General features: G+C 42.7%; 1 protein-coding gene across 1 annotated transcript; it reads left to right on the forward strand.

Annotated features, from left to right (window-relative positions):
• The first annotated feature begins 6,257 nt into the window (after positions 1 to 6,257).
• LOC115178861 (zinc finger protein 236) lies at positions 6,258 to 17,309 on the forward strand. The gene is made up of 7 exons (XM_029740242.1): positions 6,258 to 6,338; positions 7,940 to 8,142; positions 8,535 to 8,639; positions 9,863 to 9,958; positions 10,113 to 10,223; positions 12,554 to 12,752; positions 12,878 to 17,309. The coding sequence occupies exons 1-7, from the start codon at positions 6,317 to 6,319 to the stop codon at positions 14,398 to 14,400; spliced, it is 2,259 nt and encodes a 752-aa protein (XP_029596102.1). The 5' UTR covers positions 6,258 to 6,316; the 3' UTR covers positions 14,401 to 17,309.
• The last annotated feature ends 5,864 nt before the right edge of the window (positions 17,310 to 23,173 follow it).

Here is a 23,173-nt window from a genome sequence, read left to right on the forward strand (position 1 = left end):
GGGGTGAATGAGAATATGTACAGTTGAAGTCGCAAGCCTCCAGCTTGATGATGAGCTTGGAGGGTACTATGGTACTCCGAGGAACTTAAAACTTTCCACCTTCTCCACTGCTGTCCTGTTGATTTGGATTGGGCTCATTGATGTGGATAGGGGTGCTCACTCTGCCGTTTCCTGAAGTCTATGATCATCTCCTTTGTTTAGTTGACGTCGAGTGAGAGGTTGTTTTCCTGGCACCACACTCCGAGTGCCCTCATCTCCTCCCTATAGGCTGTCTCGTCATTGTTGGTTATCAAGCCCACTACTGTTGTGTCGTCTACAAACTTGATGATTGAGTTGGAGGCATGCATGGCCAAGTAGTCGTGAGTGAACAGGAAGTACAGGAGGGGGCTGAGCACGCACCCTTGTGGTGCCCCAGTGTTGAGGGTCAGAGAAGTGGAGATGTTGTTTCCTACCTTCACCACCTGGGGGCGGCCGGTCAGAAAGTCCAGGACCCAATTGCACAAGGCGGGGTTGAGACACAGGGCCTCCAGCTTGATGATGAGCTTGGAGGGTACTATGGTGTTGAATGCTGAGCTGTAGTCAATGAACAGCATTCTTACATTGGGGGAATACTTATCTTGCAATGTACAGCCTTACCTATGGATCTGAGGTCCAGATGGGCAGCTTACTCAGTGACACCCACAGATTACAATTCTGAAGAGTTTACACAAATATTAGCATTGTAGCTCTTATCTGAAACTATTTTAAGGCAATCTGACAATGCTCCAAAGTTGATTTCAAAACTGTTTCAAGGGTTGATCAAGGCTTCTCCCGATGACACAACATGTAAAACAAAAATGTGAGGAAGACCTGGTAGACGCTATTGATGATGATGAATGAATACAGATATGTTAGAATACCCAGTCATGTTCATATCATCTCAAATACAAATCGCTGCAGTTGAAGACCATTCATAGAACGTACTATATGCCAGTGAAACTGAATATCAGGCACTCAGAAATGTCATTCCTCTGCTGGAGGTGTAAAAGACAAAAGGGGACATATTTACATATGTTATGGTCATATGTATGGCTGAATTCTGGCTGAATTCTGGAAAAGAGTATGTTCTTTTATCTCCCTGTTTTTGTTTGCTTGGAAAATGACGATACTGGAGTCTGTTATCAGAAGAAACTGTGTAACCAAGCATTTTTTAGCACTAAGAAAATGCACTGCCATTAATTGGAATGTTGGTTATCCACCCACAATGTCACAATGGATGGCAGAAATGTCAAGTTATATATCACTAGATTTGATTTATTACAAGCTTAAGGGTATCTGGGCAACTTTTATAAGGTCTGGATGCCTTATATGGAATACAGTATGACTAAAGGAGTCAGGATTGAAAACATGCCCAGGTCAGGGGAGATACCAAGTCTATTAGGGCAATCCCTAGCTGCTGGGCAACTCAGTCCTGGTCCTGGGGGTCTGCCGTCCTGTGTGTTGTCACTCTGGCCTTGGCCTAACACACCCGAAACCAAAAATGAATGTTTCACTAAGATCCTTAAGGTGAGCGGGGTGTGTTAGGTTGGTGTGCTGCAGGGTGGTGGACCCCTAGGGGCAGGGTGGTGGACTCCTAGGGGCAGGGTGGTGGACCCCTAGGGGCAGGGTGGTGGACCCCTAGGGGCAGGGTGGTGGACTCCTAGGGGCAGGAGGGTGGACTCCTAGGGGCAGGGTGGTGGACCCCTAGGGGCAGGGTGGTGGACTCCTAGAGGCAGGGTGGTGGACTCCTAGAGGCAGGGTGGTGGACCCCTAGGGGCAGGGTGGTGGACCCCTAGGGGCAGGGTGGTGGACCCCTAGGGGCAGGGTGGTGGACTCCTAGGGCAGGGTGGTGGACCCCTAGGGGCAGGGTGATGGACCCCTAGGGGCAGGGTGGTGGACCCCTAGGGGCAGGGTGGTGTGGTGGACTCCTAGGGGCAGGGTGGTGCACTCCTAGGAGCAGGATGATGGACTCTTAGGGGCAGGAGGGTGGACCCCTAGGGGCAGGAGAGTGGACTCCTAGGGGCAGGAGGGTGGACCCCTAGGAGCAGGGTGGTGGACTCCTAGGAGCAGGGTGGTGGACTCCTAGGGGCAGGGTGGTGGACCCCTAGGGGCAGGGTGGTGGACTCCTAGGGGCAGGGTGGTGGACTCCTAGGGGCAGGGTGGTGGACTCCTAGGGGCAGGAGGGTGGACTCCTAGGGGCAGGGTGGTGGACTCCTAGGGGCAGGAGGGTGGACCCCTAGGGGCAGGGTGGTGGACCCCTAGGGGCAGGGTGGTGGACCCCTAGCGGCAGGACTGGGTGACCCAGCTATATTGGGTGCAAGTAAAAAGAGCTCTACAGTACTATTAGGCATATGAGGTTAATTATATGGAAAATGTGCTGCTCCCGGGTGGCGTAGAGGTCTAAGGCACTGCATCTCAGTGGAAGAGGTGTCACTAGAGTCCCTGGTTCGAATCCAGGCTGTATCACATCTGGCCGTGATTGGGAGTCCCATAGGGCAGCGCACAATTGGCCCAGTGCCGTCTGGTTTTGGCCGGGGTAGGCAGTCATTGTAAATAAGAATTTGTTCTTAACTGGCTTGCCTAGTTAAATAAAGGTTAAATATATATTTTTAAATAATTATAATAATGTGTAGGTGCATGTGTTTTTTGTGTTTTTTTTTTTACTTTGGTTTCCAAACCTTTCCCTTGGGAATAAAAAAAAAAATAGGTGGGAAGGAAATTGTGTTGGGAGTGAGTTGAGTTATTGACTAAACTGGTGGGGGTTGGGCGTGCGGCCAGCTTGGGCTGACTGGCTGAAATTTGATATAGAGGATGTCTTAATAAAGACAATCAAGTCTTTGTACTTTGTAATTTTTTTAAGAGTTAATTTGTTAGGCTTTTGGTTAAAGGTGCAACACAATATAGATTTTTGAATTACCTTTGATCTACTTCAGTCTTATCAATCACCTATACATATGTAATAATCTCTTACCTAGCTTGATGACTGTGGGCATTTTTGCTTACTTTTTGTTGTTCTAAATAGAGATGACTAGAAGGGCCATGGGTCATATTGGATTGTGTAGAAAGGCAGGAAATGAGCTTTAGATCCGAAAAATCTGGAGCAGGAACTCCAGACCCCCCTCCAGGTTATGCCCCCCACCCTCTTCTAAAACCAAAGTGCACCCCTGTCTTAATTGTTACCCAGAAATGATTTTATATTGAGATAAAAACGGCTGCATTGGACCTTTAAACAAAATCTCTTTCTCTGATAAATTGTATTGGCATAAAATAATTTAATTTTCAATATTTTTTGAGCCTGCAATATAGCTCATTATTTGTATTATTTATTTGATACAGTATTTTTTGATCATCTTTATCAAGGGTGCCAATAATTGAATCCTACAGACGAAGAACCATATATGTGACAATTTTTCCATTTTAAGATAATCAGTTATTTTTATATTATTAATTGTGTGTACCACATTAGGTGTTTTATGGTTGACAAATAATTCACCATACTCATATCTTCCAACAACAATTGATATTTTTTTGTTATTTCAAAAAATACTTATTTTATTGCTGTTTTAATTTTTAGAATGTGGAAGAACAGTATATCTCCAGCGATGATTTCAGTTTGTGGAAGAACAGTATATGTGACATTTTGCATGACACTTGTAAGATGTCCTTTTTTAACACCTGATATGATGTTTTAAGTACTTTCAAGTACAGATGCCCTTCATGTAAATAACTTAAATGCAATATATAGTTAATTCATTTGTATGGAGGTTCATTTAAAGGTGGTCTATCAACTTTAGCACTGATGACTTTTCTTAAAAGTTGAGTCATGAAATCTTAGTCTCATTTAAAATGAAACCCTCAATGTGAACATACCATAGAATAACTACAAAAATAGAATACAATTAAATTAATTCAATCAAAAGAAGCACAACTTGTACATATCAAATATGGATCAATGTGATGTGCCAATATGCATGTCCATTATGCAGGTCCCTAAGGTCAATATTACAAAACATTCAGAAAACCATTCTCTTTGCGTTTAACACTATGATCAGCAATTAAGTTTTGAATTGCGTTAAACCCATGCTAAAGGCAAGAAATGTCCTTCTGTACTGAGGTGACAGCAGTAAATAAGTTAACTGCTTAGAGTTAATGCTAAATGTGGTGACAGAGAGATGTACTGTATATTGTAATGAATAAAAAAAGGGAATCATTAGGATATTTTATTGTTAGAACAACATGTTGCATGTTGATGGGATGTTAGTAAACTATTTTCTGTGCAATACCTGTGACTTTTAACCACCTCACTGAGGTGATCTGTAGTCCAGCTGGTCGCTTGAGGACAGAATCTGGAAGGTGCCTGAAGTCTTCACATTGCATCCTCATCACCTTGAATGGTTTCGCTGGTTGTGCTTCAAGTATCATCTTTGAAACATCATCAGGTGTATGAAGGACTGACTCCTTGCACCTCTTCTCGATGGTGGCAAAAGATCGATCACAAGGAAGAAAAGAATGACCAGAGACCATGAACTTCTGCTCAACTTGGGTAAAGTAACCCATAGAGATGAGCATCGACATCAGATTGAGCATCCGCCAGTTGTTATTCTGCCCACAGCATCTGTCACTGAAGATGATCAACTTGTGCACCTCTGGTTTGGTGAGTGATGTGAATTTTGTCTTCACCCACTTCAATATGCAGCTTGCTACCTCAATGGACCCTCGGTGTGCAATCCCCTCATGCCAAACACACATGTATGCAGGATCTTCTTTTCCAAGTTCCTGGATGCAAAGGTTAAAATTTGACAGCTGCCGCTGATAGTAGACATTGGAGTGGGTCAGATTAGGGGTGTACATCACCCCCTATAGATCCACAGAAATGACATGGCAGTCAGCATTGGCTTTAGCCCACTCAGTGTCACTTTGAAGCTGTGTGTAGGCCTTTTCGGCTTTTCGATGGTGCAACTCACTTTCAACTGCAATCTTCCTCTTCTCCTCTTCAGATGTTGCTGCTGACATCTTAGTGAAGAATGTGTCACATTTGCCACAGGTGTCACTCCTGGGTTGGCCGAAATTGAGACTGCTGTTTGAAAATGTCCCTATAAACCCAGAATTTTGCAGTTGATGTGGTATTCTTCTCTTTGTAGAACATATACATTTATTGATAGTAAAACATATACTGTAGCACATTCAGGGTATTGCTTGATCAGGACCCCCATCTTTCACACACTCCCAACCTATACACAGAATGAGTTTGTATTGCACCATTGTGTAACACTGCACTTTTAGAGTTAACGTTAATGTACGTATCATTACTGTCAAAGTTAAACTATGCAAGTGTTCAATATAGCTATTATAATATGAGTTTTGTCCTGTTTCTAACCTGTTCTAAGCCGGAGAGAATCAACGCTTGTTGTTTCTCGTATGGGACAGTGTAGAAACTGTTGAACAGATGCAGCTTGCGCTCATCAGTCAACTTTCCACAATCCTTCTGCAAGTCGTGGAACACGCTCTTCCCTGCAGGATACAGTGTAACGTTACATATAACTAGCTAGCTACTGTAGCCATGTCGAATCATCCGGTGGATGGACAAAAAGTAGCTAGCTATGTTTCTTCTATAATCTAGCAATAACATTTGTAACGATAGTGTATAAATTAGTAGCCAACGAACTTTAGCTAATATATTTTCTCTATAGTTACAAATTAGACAACCCAGAACATACATGTTAGTTACTGTACTCTATAGCTAGCTAGCTTGATTGTTTGATATACGGTTCTTCCACATACCTCTTTTGGACAGCTTTTCACATTTTTTTCTTGACCCTTACGATTTGTATAGGGTTTTCCCGCATTCCGTAAGATCTTCCTTTGCCTGTCTTTCCATTCTTTTAGTTTTGTTTTACGTTTCTTTCCCACATTTCGGCGATTTTCATCAGCAACAGAAAAGGTGTGCGCTTATCCGTCCATTCTGAGTGGTGCACATAAACGGTTATTCCACGAGAGCCTATCTTTAAATTAAAAAATATTGTTAATTAGCGCGTGGAAAGCTTGTGAAACCGGTTCACTATAGAAAAAGGGTGTCCAATAATGATTTTTCATGTATATCTCTTTTTTTTGAAAAATGTCACATATACGGTTCTTCGTCTGTAGGATTCAATTATGGACGTGGCTGTATATTAATCGTTTGACACTTTTCTACTATTGCATGGGGGACTTTATTTTGAAATTACCCTAAATTCCGTGACCCGGATTTGACCTGTTAGTGCAACTGGCAAGAACACGTAGCTAGCTAACAAAGCTTGAAATGCAACATCTCAAGGAAAAAGGTAACTAGTAGCTAGCTAGTAGTTTGCTATCGTTGCAGTGTGGTAGCATCTGCAGAGAAATGTTCCTAGGATTGATCTCTCTTTGGCCTCTGTCTCATAGCTAACTAACTAGCTAGCTAAAGTGAGTTATTTAAGTTGCGATCAAGTGACAGCTAGGCTAGCGAGCTATATAAACTAGCCTATTATGAATTCGGCAGGAAAACCTTTATCTTGTCATTTGCCGTGGTAGCCTCACGTTATGTCAAGAACAGTATTTGTATTTATTAGGGATCCCCATTAGTTCCTGCCAAGGCAGCAGCTAACGTTACTCTTCTTGTGGTCCAAACACACCAAAGCACCCACATTACGTATAAAACAGTGAACTATGTTTGTACTGAATGAACTAAAGATAAAACAGTACATCATATGACATCCCTACACCACCACATATCCACAACACAAAATGTAAAATACCACCATACAATTTTAGCTAACATTTTTTACATTTTATTTAACTAGGCAAGTCAGTTAAGAACAAATTCTTATTTACAATGACGGCCTAACCCGGATGAAGCTGGGCCAATTGTGCGCCGCCCTATGGGACTTCAAATTACGGCCGGTTGTGATACAGCCTGGAATCGAACCAGGGTCTGTAGTGACGCCTCAAGTTCTGAGATGAAGTGCTGCACCACTCGAGAGCCATCTCCAGATCCTTCTCTTAATTGCCTATAACCACAAAAAATAATAATTGCCTATAATCGCGGTCAATCTACGTTGAGATGGCTGTTTCTATGGCGATTTAAAGGGAAAGTCTCAGAAAAACGCAATGAAAACAGGAACAGATTATCTTTGGAGGGTGGATATTGAAATTCAGTCTGTTAGCTTCATGGCTACTGATGTGAGTGCTATGGGTCGGTAGTCATTTAGGCAGGTTACCTTCGCTTTTTTTGGGCACAAGTACTATGGTGGTCTGCTTGAAACATGTAGGTATTACAGACTCGGTCAGGGAGAGGTTGAAAATGTCAATGAAGACACTTGCCGGTTGGTCCGCGCATGCTCTGAGTACACGTCCTGGTAATGTCTGGCCCTGCGTCCTTGTGAATGTTGACCTGTTAAAAGGTCTTACTCACATCGGCTACAAAGAGCATGATCACACAGTCGTCCGGAACAGCTGGTGCTCTCATGCATGCTTCAGTGTTGCTTGCCTCGAAGCGAGCGTAAAAGGCATTTTGCCCGTCTGGTAGGCACTGGGCAGCTCGCGCCTAGGTTTTCCTTTGTAGTCTGTAATAGTTTACAAGCCCGCCACATCCGATGAGCGTCAGAGCCAGTGTCAACTTCATAACAAACACTGTGAGGCAGCTGTGAATGGAAAAAAAGATCTGTGAGCCCTTTCCAAAAGCCATGGAATATAATTGACTGAAATGCATAATTTGACACTTGCCAACATTCATGCAGACTCCTACATACACTGATTCAGTCTGCACTCTAACATATAGACCTCAGGGATAATTAGCAACATGGTATCATTTGGAAATGACTAACCTTTTTTCTGTACGCTCAGGTTGACTTCTCCAGGGAATGACCCACAAACGATGTCTCCTTTTCTGAATTTGTGCCCGTAGGTCCCTTTCTTCCCCCAGCGTCTCTGCGTCTTTTGGTTCCTCCACTGTGGCTGATGTCTGCAGCTCTATGGCAGGTTGTTCAGCGGAGAGACATCATGGACTACGGCTTGGTGGAGGAGTTTGTCATCACTGTGTTGGACATAGTCCCAGATCTGATGAGTTACAGAGAGAAAGTCCAACTCATCATGGGCCTGAGAGCACAGGTGAGAGATGGGGCTGATGGGTGGAGAGGGTAAAGGAGAGATGAGACTCAGGAGAACCCCTTGTTTCAACACCGGGGGTGAGGTTATTAGATGCATGTAGTTGTTTGGTTATAATCTGGGTAATTCTATATGAAGTAATTAGCTTGAGAACTAGGCTATACCACTGTGCATTGCTATAGAAATTGATATAGTCCCATGAAAAAGTATTCTCCCAAAGGCACAGTTTTTATATTTTCTGAGACATGATGCATACACCGCCGTGCTTAAAATGGCTCCATAGGAAACAGGCTCATCTCAGCTGCAGTCAATACACTGGTTTTGTTTGCTGGCTCACGCACCAGTATAATTTAATGGACTTCTTTAAAAAATAATCTAACTTTTACTCCTATCAGCTGGTTCTGAAGTTGTTGCACTCAGAACAACTAGCCGACTCTGACACCATCCAGTCACACCTGAATAGGATGAAGACCTGCAGCATCACCCATAGGGACAACCAGGTGAGTGTCACTCAGTGACATTGTAACTCTGCTGGTATTATTTGTAGTGGTTGATACCAAACCATAGCGACAGAAACACGGCTCACTTTTGTATCTGTGCCATAATGGCTTCTGGGACAGCATGGACAGCGCTATTGAGCGCTGTCTCCATTTTTAAAGAAGTCCATTTTCTTCGTAGTGTAAAGCTAATATTGGTGATGTACCAGCACCTGCAGTGCTGGAGTCCTGAACCAAATCTAGTGTGTCATTCATTTATTGTGGCCACAAGATGACAGTCATATAACATAAAGCCATTTAAAAACAATAGCACTCTATATGAAAAAGAAGACACCGCTCTGATCATTGGCTGATCGCTCCCAACCCATAGGAATCCCCACCCAGTTGACTACTTAAAAATGGTGGAAGCCTTCAATGTCATTATCCATGTTAAAATGGGTTATAATCCATCCAGAGCCATCATTTTAACTCTATGGTTTTCAAATCATTACAGCTGTCTCAACCCCTCGGGGGAAAAGGGTTTGCGATAACTAGTTATGTAACGGAGAAATAGGTGGGTAAATGCTGATCCTCATTCATGGGTAGTAATGTAACGTTCCCTACACTTTCAATGCATTTTTCTACAAAAGTTGGGCAAACGCTCACAGCAAAATAAGAAAGGTACGTCAACGGCATACACACAGCTTGCGATTGTGCCACGTGCTCTGGTTAACCAGGCAAGGTGTTATAGATGCTGGGTCTTTTGATTTAGTCACTGTGCTATCCATATTTCCTGTTATTCACTCTGCTATCCGTACTTCCTGTTATTCACTGTGCTATTCGTACTTCCTGTTAGTCACTGTGCTATCCATACTTCCTGGTAGTCACTCTGCTATCCATACTTCCTGTTAGTCACTCTGCTATCCATACTTCCTGTTAGTCACTGTGCTATCCATTCTTCCTGTTAGTCACTGTGCTATCCATACTTCCTGTTAGTCACTGTGCTATCCATACTTCCTGTTAGTCACTGTGCTATTCGTACTTCCTGTTATTCACTCTGCTATCCATTCTTCCTGTTAGTCACTGTGCTATCCATACTTCCTGTTAGTCACTGTGCTATTTGTATTTCCTGTTATTCACTCTGCTATCCATTCTTCCTGTTATTCACTCTGCTATCCATTCTTCCTGTGAGTCACTGTGCTATTTGTATTTCCTGTTATTCACTGTGATATCCATACTTCCTGTAGATTTGTGATCCTGAGGTGGAGGCATCAGAATCCAACTTCCTGAAGCTGATTAAAACGCTGCTGGAAGACCGAGTTGAGAGAGAACGCTTCTTTCAGGTCAGTGACTAAGTAGCTGATTCTGTTGATGATGATGATGATGGTGATGAGGAGGATAATAACTCCAAGGTGTTGAATGCTTTGACAAGGTAGTGTTGTTCAATGCTTAGATTCAAGCACTGTCCTATTCTCTACTTGTTTGGTTGTTTCTCAGAACGTCTTTCCAGAGGAATTCGGCCCAAAGTATCACTCCGCACTGCAGACTCTGGTGTGGGAGTTCCTCTCCAGACTGGAGAAGCTGCTTCCAACACCGACCCTTCAACAGGTACCACCATAACATCTTACTACCTTCATCAGCATCGGACTGAGGCTAGCCTTCATACATCAGGGTTATACCCAACGGGGACTTTACACAAATGCAAAAATATCCATTAAGTGCATGAATAGATGCATAAAATGTATATTTTATTCTATACCATTGTGCGTTTTATACCATTCATGCCTTTTGTCAGCGTCCTGGATAAACACGGTTTCTTTTCAGATGTATTAATGTGGTATACTTCAGCAACCACACTTTAAATAATGTACAACTTCATTTTACCTTGTAGTTATTCTTTGGAATGCTACTCGTTTTACAACGTTCGAGCGAGAAATGCCATTCAAAACTTTAAAACGTGCAGACTGGTCTGGAATAGTATGCTTAAATACACCTTTTTGAAACCATTTATACTTTTAAAACTATTAAATGTTTTTTCCTCCTAAAATAAATAAAACTTCATCCACTTTAATGGAATTTCTTCAACATTCTAAAGCTTCCGTTGTTGAATACTCCCATAACTTCTAACATTCTATTCACTGTAAACATTGTCACTTTTGATGCAATTGTCACTTTTGATCAGCGACTTTGACCACTTTCCCAAAAACTTAGAGCATACAACATCTTAAGGCTGTTTTTATATTTGACCTAACGACGTGTTTGTAGACAATTACAATTCGACAAGTATCGTTGGTCAAAACGACATTTCATTTTATACTCCGGTGGAATGTCTGTAGACCGTAGCTGCGACTGTCTGTTTCCATGTTCATGTCGCAGACAGAAAATTGAACTTTGACCCTGTTTCAGCGTTCGTTGTCATGGTTACCAGAAACCAGAACGCACACGTTCTAAAAAATCTTAAGTAGAATGCCCTGCTTTTATTTCGTCACATTATTTAGATCTTGTTGTAATTTATCTTCCTGTAATGAAGGATACAAATTAGCTAAAGACGTTGTAAGCTATGCTCTGGTCATTATTTTAACTGGCTAGGCAGCTAGCTAACAAACAAACCAAACATTGTTTAGGAAGTTGCTTTTAGTTGCCTGGCTTGATATATTGACATCTACTAAATACATTTTTAGACGGATGGGTTCAATTAAAATACAGCATTTATGCTATTTGGACCACCATGCTGTTGATATCATGCAGCCTGGCGTTTTTGTGTTTATATTTTTTCATAACGACAACGATGCTGTCAGATGACAATAGAATGTTCATGATGTCACTGTGACAACTGTCTACAGACATGTCGATAGACCACAAGCCTTAAGTCTCCGCTATTAAAATCTGAAATCAGAACAGAAATATCTTCTTCCAAACAAAAGTTACAGCTGTTTTAGTAATCGCATCAACTAAACTTAACAAAAATATAAACGCAACATGTAAAGTGTTGGTCCCATGTATCATGAGCTGAAATAAAATATCCCAGAAATGTTCCATATTCACAAAAAGCTTATTTCTCTCAAATTGTGTGCACCAATTTGTTTACATCCCTGTTAGTGAGCATTTCTCCTTTGCCAAGGTAATCCATCCACCTGACAGGTGTGGCATATCAAGAAGCTGATTAAACAGCGTGATCATTACACAGGTGCACCTTGTGCTGGGGACCATAAAAAGGCCACTCTAAAATGTGCAGTTTTGTCACTCAACACAATGCCACAGATGTCTCAAGTTTAGAGGGAGCGTGCAATTGGAATGCTGACTGCAGGAATGAGAATTTAGCAGTACGTCCAACCGGCCTCACAACCGCAGACCAAGTGTAAAACCACGCCAGCCCAGGGCCTCCACATCCGGCTTCTTCACCTGCGGGATTGTCTGACACCAGCCACCCGAACAGCTAATGAAACTGAGGAGTATTTCTGTCTATAATAAATCCCTTTTGTGGGGAAAAACTCATTCTCATTGGCTGGGCCTGGCTCCCAAGTGGGTGGGCCTATGCCCTCCCAGGCCCACCTATGGCTGCGCCCCTGCCCAGTCATGTGAAATCCATAGATTAGGACCTAATGAATTTATTTCAATTGACTGATTTCCTTATATGAACTTAAACTCAGTAAAATCGTTGAAATTGTTGCATTTATATTTTTGTTCAGTATACATTTTCTCTTTTTTATTATTTTTATAACTGACAGTTTGACCACTTTCTCAACAAGTTAGACAAAAACGTAGTGTATGAAATCCTAGTCTACTTTCCTGCTTTTCAAATCTAAAATCAGAACACTTCTTTTCATGTAAAAAAAGACAAATAATAGTCCATCAAAAAGTGAGTTTCTAGGGCAATGAGGTTATGATATTAAATAACTGGATCTATTGTCATTGTCAAGCCGTTCTCTTTCCCCCAGACTGCATCGTGGTTTCTACCTGACCCCTCTGTCCTGGAGGAATGTGAGCAGTCGGTGCGTCACCCTCAACCTTTGAGGACCCTTCTCCAGTACAACACCAACCCTTCTCCAGTCCCACACCAACCCTTCTCCAGTACCACACCAACCCTCCTCCAGTACAACACCAACCCTTCTCCAGTCCCACATATTGAGGCCAATGGTAGGAGAAGAAGACTTTTGAAAAATGAAGGAATGATAATTGTAATGTTTTTTTAATGGTTTTTGACATTCATGTTTTGATATTGCCTTTTCTTCTTCTCTTGTCCTCGGCTCTGTCATCTGGAGACAACAACATCCTGTCTCCATCTCCCCGAGAGTCATTCACTGACCAAGCTGACCCAGAGATCCAATCAGAACCCATACAGACATTTATGACCATTCAAAGCCCTGCATCATATTACTTTGAGTCAGAAATGACACCTTCGCTGGATTACAGGGAGAGTCAACGAGGGATGAATTTAGACCGCACTGCAAATGTCGACATTTTGCCTTTGAATAAAGAGGTAGAGTGTGTAAACAAAGAAACTCTTGACAAAGAGAGTGAAATGGATCATGAGATCAAAGAGAGTGAAATGGATCATGCTTTTCTTCACCTTCGTGCTGACAGTGGGCCGAAAATCCAACCAGGAGCTCGCCGCTTCGAAAAGGAAGTGCAGGACGTTTCTAATTTGTCCACGTCTTGTCGGCTCCTTGAGCCCACGGTGCTGCTGCACAGACTTGACATTACTGATATGCTGTCACCTGTGTCAGAGGTTTTTCCAACGCCGAGCAGAGAGAGGCTTCAGATTGACAATGTGGAAACCCAAGGACAGAGAGAAGGACAGGTCATATCACAAAAGAGCGAGAGGAATGTCGACGTAGAGCCCTCAGATAGCCAACCTCAATATTCTCTGGTCCCTGGCCCATGCCATACTAAGGGGCAGCCTAAAAGAAGCATGCGTGTCAAAATATGCTCCTTGTGTGGGGAAACTTTCAGGGAAGCAAAGGATTTGACAGCACACATAACATCTCACACTGAGCAGAGGACTTACCAGTACACCATGTGTAGACAAGATGTTGAACACCATGAGGACTTACAGAAACATCGTCAGACTGTGTGTGAGGTGGCAATTCAACCAGAAGAGGATAACACGTCTGCGACATCTACGGAGGATTGCACAGAGATATCCCAGCCCCACGACACTTTACCCCAGAGAAGGCACATGAAAATCCAACATGGTAAACCAAGACAGTCTTCCAAAGTCACCAAATGCTCCCTGTGTGACAGGACCTTCAGTAAGGCATCCCACATGGAAAAGCACATGAGATACACACATGGGAAGCTCCTGTGCCTCAACTGTGGGGAGGTTTTTGAGAACTCCACTTTGAAGAAACATAAAAAAGTGTGCTTGAAGACAAAGAAAGGTCTCTCTTGCTCTCTGTGCGGGGACACCTTTGATCTCTCTGAGCCAAACAAGCGTGAGGACGTGAACCCACAGCAACTTCAGAGGAAGGCTCTTCCAGAGGCCAGCGCGCTTTTAGCAGCAGTAGAAAATGCGACAGAGATACCTCAGCCCTCAAACACAACACCCCAAAACCCAACCACCTCCAATGCTCTACCCTTTCAGCTTGCTAATCATTACAGAAAATGCCTTTTGTGTAAAGAAGCTTTTGATAACGGAGATGACCTGAGAAGACATCTGAGATTTCAACATGGTGTACTTCCTCATCTGTGCTTCAAATGTGGGGAGAGTTTCCAAAGAGAGTTTCCAAAGAGAGTTTCCAAAGAGAGTTTCCAAATGTGGGGAGAGTTTCCAAAGCACATCTGATCAGGAGAAACACTCAGACGAGTGTTCCGGTCAAAACATTCCAGATTCTAGAAAGTGTCCCGGGTGCAGGACAAGGACTTCTCAATATAGGCAGCAGCAGCAGGAAACGACAAGTCAGGAAGTGAACCTTAAAAGACACCAGACAGCCTGGCCACTAAATACAGGGGAAAAGGAGATGGAGATCCCACAGTCCAGCAGCACAGACGTTGACTTCTCAAATGACTCTCAGCAACACCAGCTAAACCAGCTAAACCAATCAGTCAATCAATCAAACTTATTTGTAAGGTGCTTTTTCGATCAGCGAACTGCTCTTACAGGAAGCCGGTCTAGACCCCGAAGAGCCAACCAGTGTGATGAGAGGGACATTCAGACACAGCAAGACTTTAATGAGGAAGTCAATGCAAGCCAACCCCTAAGGGAGGTTGACCCAGCAGGTGGAAGCACATCTCAGCCTTCAAGGGGGAACGGGATAGAGACTCCCCATCCCCACAGTACTGAATCCCAGAACCCAACAACCTGCGACGCTTCCCCCACGCTGCCCCCTGGTGTGAATTTAGATTCTAGAACATGTCATGTGTGCTCCAAGAGTTTTCGTAGGAAACAATCCCTGATTTTGCATCTGAGACGTCACGGTGAGGGGGCCATTAAGTGTCCCATATGTTCAAGGTGCTTTGGTCGCAACAGGGATTTAAAGTTTCACCTGGCCAACAAATCAGGCTGTGGGCCAATGCGCCGTAATCTTACCACCGTAATCGTTCCCACAAAAGACACGCCGGTCTTCACTTGCCCCGATTGTCTGCAACAGTTCACAAGCGAAAAGAAACTGAAATCCCACATGGTATGTCACACAGGAGATGGGTTCTCCTGTAGCTTTTGTGGCAAAATGTTTGCTGGACATAATCAATTAAAGTTTCATATTCGTTGTCATAGTTACAGGCCTTATCTATGTGATACGTGTGGCAAGGATTTCCCATCTCAGAGTGCATTGGAATCACACGAGCGTGTGCACACAGACGAGCGGGCATACTCTTGCACGGATTGTGGGAAAACCTTTAAGCGTAAGGGTACCCTGACACAACATCGACTGATTCATACGGGAGAGCGGCCATTTGCGTGTACTCTTTGTCAAGTACGCTTTACCACTAATAAGCATCTAAAACTGCACATGATGTGTCACACAGGGGAGAGGCCTTTTAAATGTCCGCTTTGTGGGAAGGGCTTTAGACAGAAAGGCGATTTGAGGCAACATCAAGCTCTGTGTTCCTAGTTGCCTTTTGGCTCAAGAGTTAAGATAAAGAGTTCTTATTGTGTCTGTCAGTATTCAGACATGTTATAATTCCGTCTTACCCTGCGTTCATAACATCTGGTAAATTTGGGAATACCAGCAATCCGATTGTGAAAAAGAATCCACTTGAACGCCTCTCCAACTGGTAATTACTAGTGGGGAAACTGGTCTGTCATCTCTGAGCTTCCGACTTCTGCCACATGCTGAACTTTGACGTCCCAGACAAAGAAATTTAATTAAGGAAATTACCTTAATAACAGCATTTTTGGCAGTTAAATGCAACAACAAAACATTATTCATAAAAATAAATAAATCTATGAATATGTTTTTTGAAAACAAGTTGTTAGTGAGCAGGTTGCTGTACTTTCAGTTTATGGTTGACACAGCTTTGCCATCAGCCAATCGGCGTTTTCTAAATTGGTTCAAAGCATGTGAATGTACTCAACTCGTTGCTCCCAGTTTCCCGTTTGTCTTGAAGGCAGCATTAAGCACGCCCATGGGAAGTGCCACAGGTGCATTCCAAGACGGTTTGGAATGGAGACTTCAACTTACTATTTTGATGAGGTTATCAATTAGCCTATTAGACCAATGTCAATGAGGATGTTTCCAAATGCAATAGACCTTATTCCACCCGTCGCATAAATAAGGCCTATTAAGTACGACATGAATGGTTTCATTTCTTTGTCTTGCACAATTGTCCATGGCTGTCTTATTGCAACGATCCAGAACTTTCTGAGAGGAGATAAATATTGTCTGATTCGAGGAATCGCTGAAGACTGAAATGCTGATAAAATGCTATTGTAACAGATCTCTCAGTGGGCAGATGTTCCATTGGGTGAATTTTGGGGAGGATGATGCACTGCCCAGTTTCAAGCACATGTGTAGAAGTCTGAATACTGGGGCCTGTGCCAGTAAACTCATAATTCAGCCAACTCTGAAAAGAGCACTAGTCATTTTGATTTGTGATATACACTAACCAGATGTATTTGTCGGGTAAATTAGACAACATTCCCCTTCTACTTTTTCCACACAAAAAAAAACTGCTTCTTTGAGTTAATTTTGAATTCTCCATATTGAATGAGTTAATTTTGAATGATCCATATTGAATGAGTTAATTTTGAATGATCCTTATTGAATGAGTTAATTTTGAATGATCCTTATTGAATGCGTTAATTTTGAATTCTCCATATTGAATGAGTTAATTTTGAATTCTCCATATTGAATGAGTTAATTTTGAATGATCCATATTGAATGAGTTAATTTTGAATGATCCTTATTGAATGAGTTAATTTTGAATGATCCTTATTGAATGAGTTCATTTTGAATGATCCTTATTGAATGAGTTAATTTTGAATTATCCTTATTGAATGAGTTAATTTTGAATTATCCTTATTGAATGAGTTAATTTTGAATTATCTCTATTGAATGGAGTTAATTTTGAATTATCCCTATTGAATGAGTTAATTTTGAATTCTCCTTATTGAATGAAATAATCTAATCTGTTAAAATGTTTATTTTTTTAATTACAAACTTCTTAGCTTTGTAAAACAGCCAATTGTATATATCCTTTACAAAACTGCAACTATATGTCTAGAAGAATTGTAATAAACATAACAGCAACCCATGCATTATCCTCAATTTTGTCATCTTTCCATTTTGTATGTTACAATTTGTTCTACGATGCCCTGTAATGAACGGTTAAAAACATGTCAAAATGAATCATTTTGGCCTCTCCCCGATCTGTCTTAGTGAAAAGTTATCGACAACAGTTTCTGAATTTACATCCATTGTACAGAAATTATTATTCTGTGGGAATCATTCTTAAGGTATTGGTTGTTACAGGTAACTGCCAAAATAATGGAAACACGTGAGTCAATGAGGGATACAGTTAATTAAGCAATTAACATCCCATCATGCTTAGGGTCATGTACTGTATATAAATGCTGGCCAGGCAATTATTTTGGCTACCATGGCTATACTCTTCCAGGATGACAATGCCCCCATCCACTAGGCATGAGTGGTCACTGAATGGTTTGATGAGCATGAAAACGATGTAAACCATATGTCATGGCCGTCTCAGTCACCAGATCTCAACCCAATTGAACACTTATGGGAGATTCTGGAGCAGGGCCAGAGCCAGCGTTTTCCCACCACCATCAACAAAATAACAAATTATGGATTTTCTCATGGAAGAATGGTGTCACATCCCTCCAATAGAGTTTCAGACACTTGTATAATCTATGCCAAGGTGCATTGAAGTTGTTCTGGCTCGTTGTGACCCAACACCAATAATAAGACACTATGTTGGTGTTTCCTTTATTTTGGCAGTTACATATGTCATGTGAGACAGGCTGAATTAACATGATAAAGCCACAATGATTGAAAGCCACAATAATTTTTATCTTAATAATCAAATCATTTTCTGGGTAACAAATGAGTACTGTGATTGTTTTCAATTCAAATGGTCAAAAATTGCTTCTCAGCAAAGAACAATTTCTCAAGCTAGAATGTTGCTAGGACTGTCTGGTCAGATCCTGGGCCTCTCTGGTCAGCACCTGGTCCTCTCTGGTCAGGTCCTGGACCTCTCTGGTCCTCTCTGGTCAGGTCCTGGGCCTCTCTGGTCAGGTCCTGGTCAGGTCCTGGGCCTCTCTGGTCAGGTCCTGGTCCTCTCTGGTCAGGTCCTGGACCTCTCTGGTCAGGTCCTGGTCCTCTCTGGTCAGGTCCTGGACCTCTCTGGTCAGGTCCTGGACTTCTCTGCTCAGGTCCTGGACCTCTCTGGTCAGGTCCTGGGCCTCTCTGGTCAGGTCCTGGTCAGGTCCTGGTCCTCTCTGGTCAGGTCCTGGACCTCTCTGGTCAGGTCCTGGTCCTCTCTGGTCAGGTCCTGGACCTCTCTGGTCAGGTCCTGGACTTCTCTGGTCAGGTCCTGGACCTCTCTGGTCAGGTCCTGGACCTCTCTGGTCCTCTCTGGTCAGGTCCTGGACTTCTCTGGTCAGGTCCTGGTCCTCTCTGGTCAGGTGCTGGGCCTCTCTGGTCAGGTCCTGGGCCTCTCTGGTCAGCTCCTGGTCCTCTCTGGTCAGGTCCTGGACCTCTCTGGTCAGGTCCTGGACCTCTCTGGTCCTCTCTGGTCAGGTCCTGGGCCTCTCTGGTCAGGTCCTGGTCAGGTCCTGGTCCTCTCTGGTCAGGTCCTGGACCTCTCTGGTCCTCTCTGGTCAGGTCTTGGACCTCTCTGGTCAAGTCCTGGACCTCTCTGGTCAGGTCCTGGACCTCTCTGGTCAGGTCCTGGTCCTCTCTGGTCAGGTCCTGGTCCTCTCTGGTCAGGTCCTGGTCCTCTCTGGTCAGGTCCTGGTCCTCTCTGGTCAGGTCCTGGTCCTCTCTGGTCAGGTCCTGGTCCTCTCTGGTCAGGTCATTCTTTTATTAGTTGAATCCACCAGTATTTGGACAAAACACTTGAAGCTATTTTGTTGTTGTTGTAACAACTGCTTGTATAACTATTTTTGTTTGTTTAAAAGATCCTTCACGTGCGATAGACTCCACTGTCCTCAACGGTACTCCCGCCGGCTTTGTTCTTTGTCATGGTAGCTAGGGCAAAACTCCATCCCACCAAAACAGCTCTTACACTAAAAGGGCATTATCATCATTTTCACAATTTCACAGTATTATTCCAACCTCATAGTGTGGAAACATAAAACACAGGAAAAATCACTTTTTTTAATGCATTGAACCTTTAACTAAAGTGACCATTAAACTGCATTTACTATATCGCAGATTGCACCTTTAATAAGATACTTTGGTGAAGATAGATAGGATTGGGTAGAAGCTCTCAAAACAACGTTCTGTTTCGCTGTCCTCTTGGATAGATAGGACTGGGTAGAAGCTCTCAAAACAACATTCTGTTTCGCTGTCCTCTTGGATAGATAGGACTGGGTAGAAGCTCTCAAAACAACGTTCTGTTTCGCAGTCCTCTTGGATAGATAGGACTGGGTAGAAGCTCTCAAAACAACGTTCTGTTTCGCTGTCCTCTTGGATAGATAGGACTGGGTAGAAGCTCTCAAAACAACGTTCTGTTTCGCAGTCCTCTTGGATAGATAGGACTGGGTAGAAGCTCTCAAAACAACGTTCTGTTTCGCTGTCCTCTTGGATAGATAGGACTGGGTAGAAGCTCTCAAAACAACGTTCTGTTTCGCTATCATCTTGGATAAATAAGGCTTGGTAGAAGCTCTCAAAACAACGTCCTGTTTCGCTGTCCTCGTTTAGTTTCAGAACCATTGCTTTTAATCCACTTCTTTTCTGTTCCTCCTTTTCGTTTGTTTTCTGGTCACATGGTTCTCTTCTTCTGTGGCCTCATTGGGTTCATCTACAGTAGCGTGGTTCCGAGTTCTGCTTTAACTACAAGAGGGTTTTTTAAAACGGAATAGACTTACGTTAGCCTTGGATGTGATGTGGCCAAAGCCACATTCATTCTTCATGAGTGTGGCGTACTGTTACTAGCTAAAACCAAAAGAAGGCACGCTATTCAAACTATACGGGAGCTTCTCAACTAATCCATATTGCACACTAGTAATGCACCGACTGACCAACGTGCAAGACATTTCAAAACAGTTTCATTTTCCATTTGGCTAACAACAAAAATGGTGTCTATTGGTTGTTGTTGTGTGGGGTATGTAGTGTCAGAGAACCATTGTGTTTACACCACTCAGAGGTGGGTATGTCGTGAAAACACGGTTCTGTCGTCATTCTCTTCACACGGTTTTCTTTTCTTCCTCATTGTCTTCTTCTCTGTTTCTGCAGCTTTATCTACCGACTGCCCTCACAACTCTCCGTTTCCCCCTCCCACCCATATTCTGTTTTCCTGTCTGGCTTTCTGTATTTCCTCCAGGCTAGCACAAAACTCTTCATAGAGTTGGTCCATACTGACTGTCTGTCATTTTGAGGGCAACCACCACCCACTCCAGGTCAGTGAAGGAGAGCTCCTCATAGAGGCTGATCAGTTTCACCATTACATTTTCTGGTGAGAAATCAAACCACCTGTCAATGTATGTAATGACAGTGTCATAGAACTTCAAAGTCCTGTTGCTGTTTGGACCTTTGTGCTGACAATTGTTTGTCCATCAGCTGCTTGGTCTGGTATCCAAAACAAACGGTCCTGTTTCAGCTGAAGCATCTTCATTTTGAACTTTTGGACTTCCTCGATGCAGAGCGTTGTTTTCTCCAGCTTTTTACGAGTTGGTCAAAAACACACCCACGTTGTGGAAAAAGCACAGATAAATCTCGGCAGATTCTGTTTTTTCTTCATACTCAAATATACTCACAGGACAGGTCTCCCCAAGGGACCTGAAGTATGAAGTAAGAGCTGGCCAGCTTTGCAGGAGACGATCGACAGATGGATCAAGACAGAGCCATCGTGAGCAAACATGTCGCAGAATTTCACGCCACTCAATGTCAACTAAGGCAAAAAATGCACGCAGTTCCTCTCTTCGGGAAGCAGATACTGATAAGTGGCTGTAGATCTGTAAAACAATTGTCTCAATATCCACTGACAGCTGATCGCAGGCGTGCTTGCAGGCATTATGAGCTATGTGAGCTGGGCAATTAGCTTTCCGAACGCGATTGTTGGCACTGCTCAATAACTGGTAAACGGAGAGGTGTTTCCGCAGTAGACGTCAAGAAGAATGCACCGATATTACTAGCACCTTTAGCTCGCGTGGCCTAGTGCATTTCTGTGGATGCATGCTGAGTGAGGTCATTATCCCCTCCTTGGCCAATTGAAAATTCCCGACGCATAAAGTACAGAAAGCTTTCGTCGAGTCACCACTGACGGGCTTAACCCACGTCTTTTTTTGCTTCACATTGTTTGTTGTAGCTGCAATCTTTTTTGCAGGTTTAGCCATATTTCCTTGATATGCTAAACCGACCGAACAATAACAGAAATTGCTTTGCAGGAATTTGCACGTTTACGCTTTACTGTGTTTGGATGAATATACGGGACAAACCAATTTAGCCCAATATAAGGGACATCCCGGCTAATACGGGACAGTTGGCAACCCTACCTCCATGTCTTTCGGCTGGTCCTTTTCTCAGGTTGTCCCTTTTCATGAGCTTGGTCCTAAATTGGGGTAAATTCATTTTCAATTCAGTCAATTCACGAAGTTAACATTAATTCCAATTCTTCCCATTGTCTCTCAACCACGTTAACATCCATAGTTTTTATGCGAGTAAAATCGTACCGTACAAATTAATAACATTACGTTTCGGTACAATTTTATAAATGCCAACAGAATGTGTTAGTTCGACATGGTGGGATATTTTTGTGTCGGTAAAACTGAATATGCGAGAGACGGTGGAAACGCCTTTATTGACATATTGATATAATAACCATCATATCGAAGTAAAGTTGGAAGTCACTCGATGATATGGGTGTGTGGTCCTCACACTACGACTCGTCGGGAAACCATGCAGTTTATTAGGCTAAAGATGAAATAAATAATTTACTTCACAAGGTGCTGAAAGTGCACGGTGATCTTGATGCTCCTTTACAATAAATATCAAAGGGTCTTATTCTGGTGACATGAGTGACTGCTGTTTGACAAATAAAAATATTCTCTTATCCATAATAATCTTATCCCATAGACTAGCCTACCCGCACAGCCTATCCGCACTGTATCTGCGAGTTGATGGCGAGAGCGCACGTACCAAGACCAGAGTAATTACATTTGCTATTTAACACAACAGTTTGTGACTAAACTTTCGGTAGAGTTGATAATACGATGGAAACACGCTGAACTTTACATTTTTATTCGGTACATGAAAACTTAATCGAAAAAGTACATTTTTGCGTTCACTATATCATCACGCACTATAATTTCAAATCCAACGTGCTGGAGTACAGAGCCAAAACAACAACAAAACATGTGTCTGTCCAAATACTTTTTGAGCCTCACAGTAGATCAGCAGACACAGTGAGTATGTCAAAGTTACTGGACAGTGTCCAACTACAAGAAAACTGTCCTCCTTAACACACGACCGATTGTATCGACCTCTTACCTTTAAGCCACACGGCTCCCAAGTTTTCACCATCATTGTAAAAACCCTCGTTATTTTGTTGCTTTGACAGTCATTTCTGATTATTATTATTATTCATTTCATTTGATTAAAGTGATTAATTTTAAAGGTAAAGAAAAATAATCTGTCCCTTGTGTTAAGGTCAACCGTGTTACGTGAACTGAACTCTCGTCTTAATATGGAGAAACTATTCCTTAATAAAATAAATATCAAAAAGAAAACATTGACCATCTATGTAATAGTCAAATCATAGTGTAAAAGAAGGTGAGCTGGTTCTGCACTTTTGGGGCATTTTCTTGTGTTTTGTGGTGGAAACTGAGTGGGTCGAGCGTAACGCTTCCACCCGGTTACTCAAGCTTCCATTTCCCCTGTCACATGGGGATTTATGTCTGAATTAAGATGAAATCGTCAACCCTGCTACTTTTTTTG

Source organism: Salmo trutta, chromosome 38, assembly GCF_901001165.1.
Source record: "Salmo trutta chromosome 38, fSalTru1.1, whole genome shotgun sequence".
Classification (NCBI taxonomy): Eukaryota; Metazoa; Chordata; class Actinopteri; order Salmoniformes; family Salmonidae; genus Salmo; species Salmo trutta.

What these genes read in the sequence shown, in the direction of transcription:
- LOC115178861 (XM_029740242.1), top strand. Translation starts at nt 6,317, where the DNA reads ATGCAACATCTCAAGGAAAAAG. An exon ending in GCAACATCTCAAGGAAAAAG is followed by an intron (nt 6,339 to 7,939) that starts GTAACTAGTAGC and finishes TTGTGCCCGTAG; the next exon opens with GTCCCTTTCTTCCCCCAGCG. An exon ending in TCATGGGCCTGAGAGCACAG is followed by an intron (nt 8,143 to 8,534) that starts GTGAGAGATGGG and finishes TACTCCTATCAG; the next exon opens with CTGGTTCTGAAGTTGTTGCA.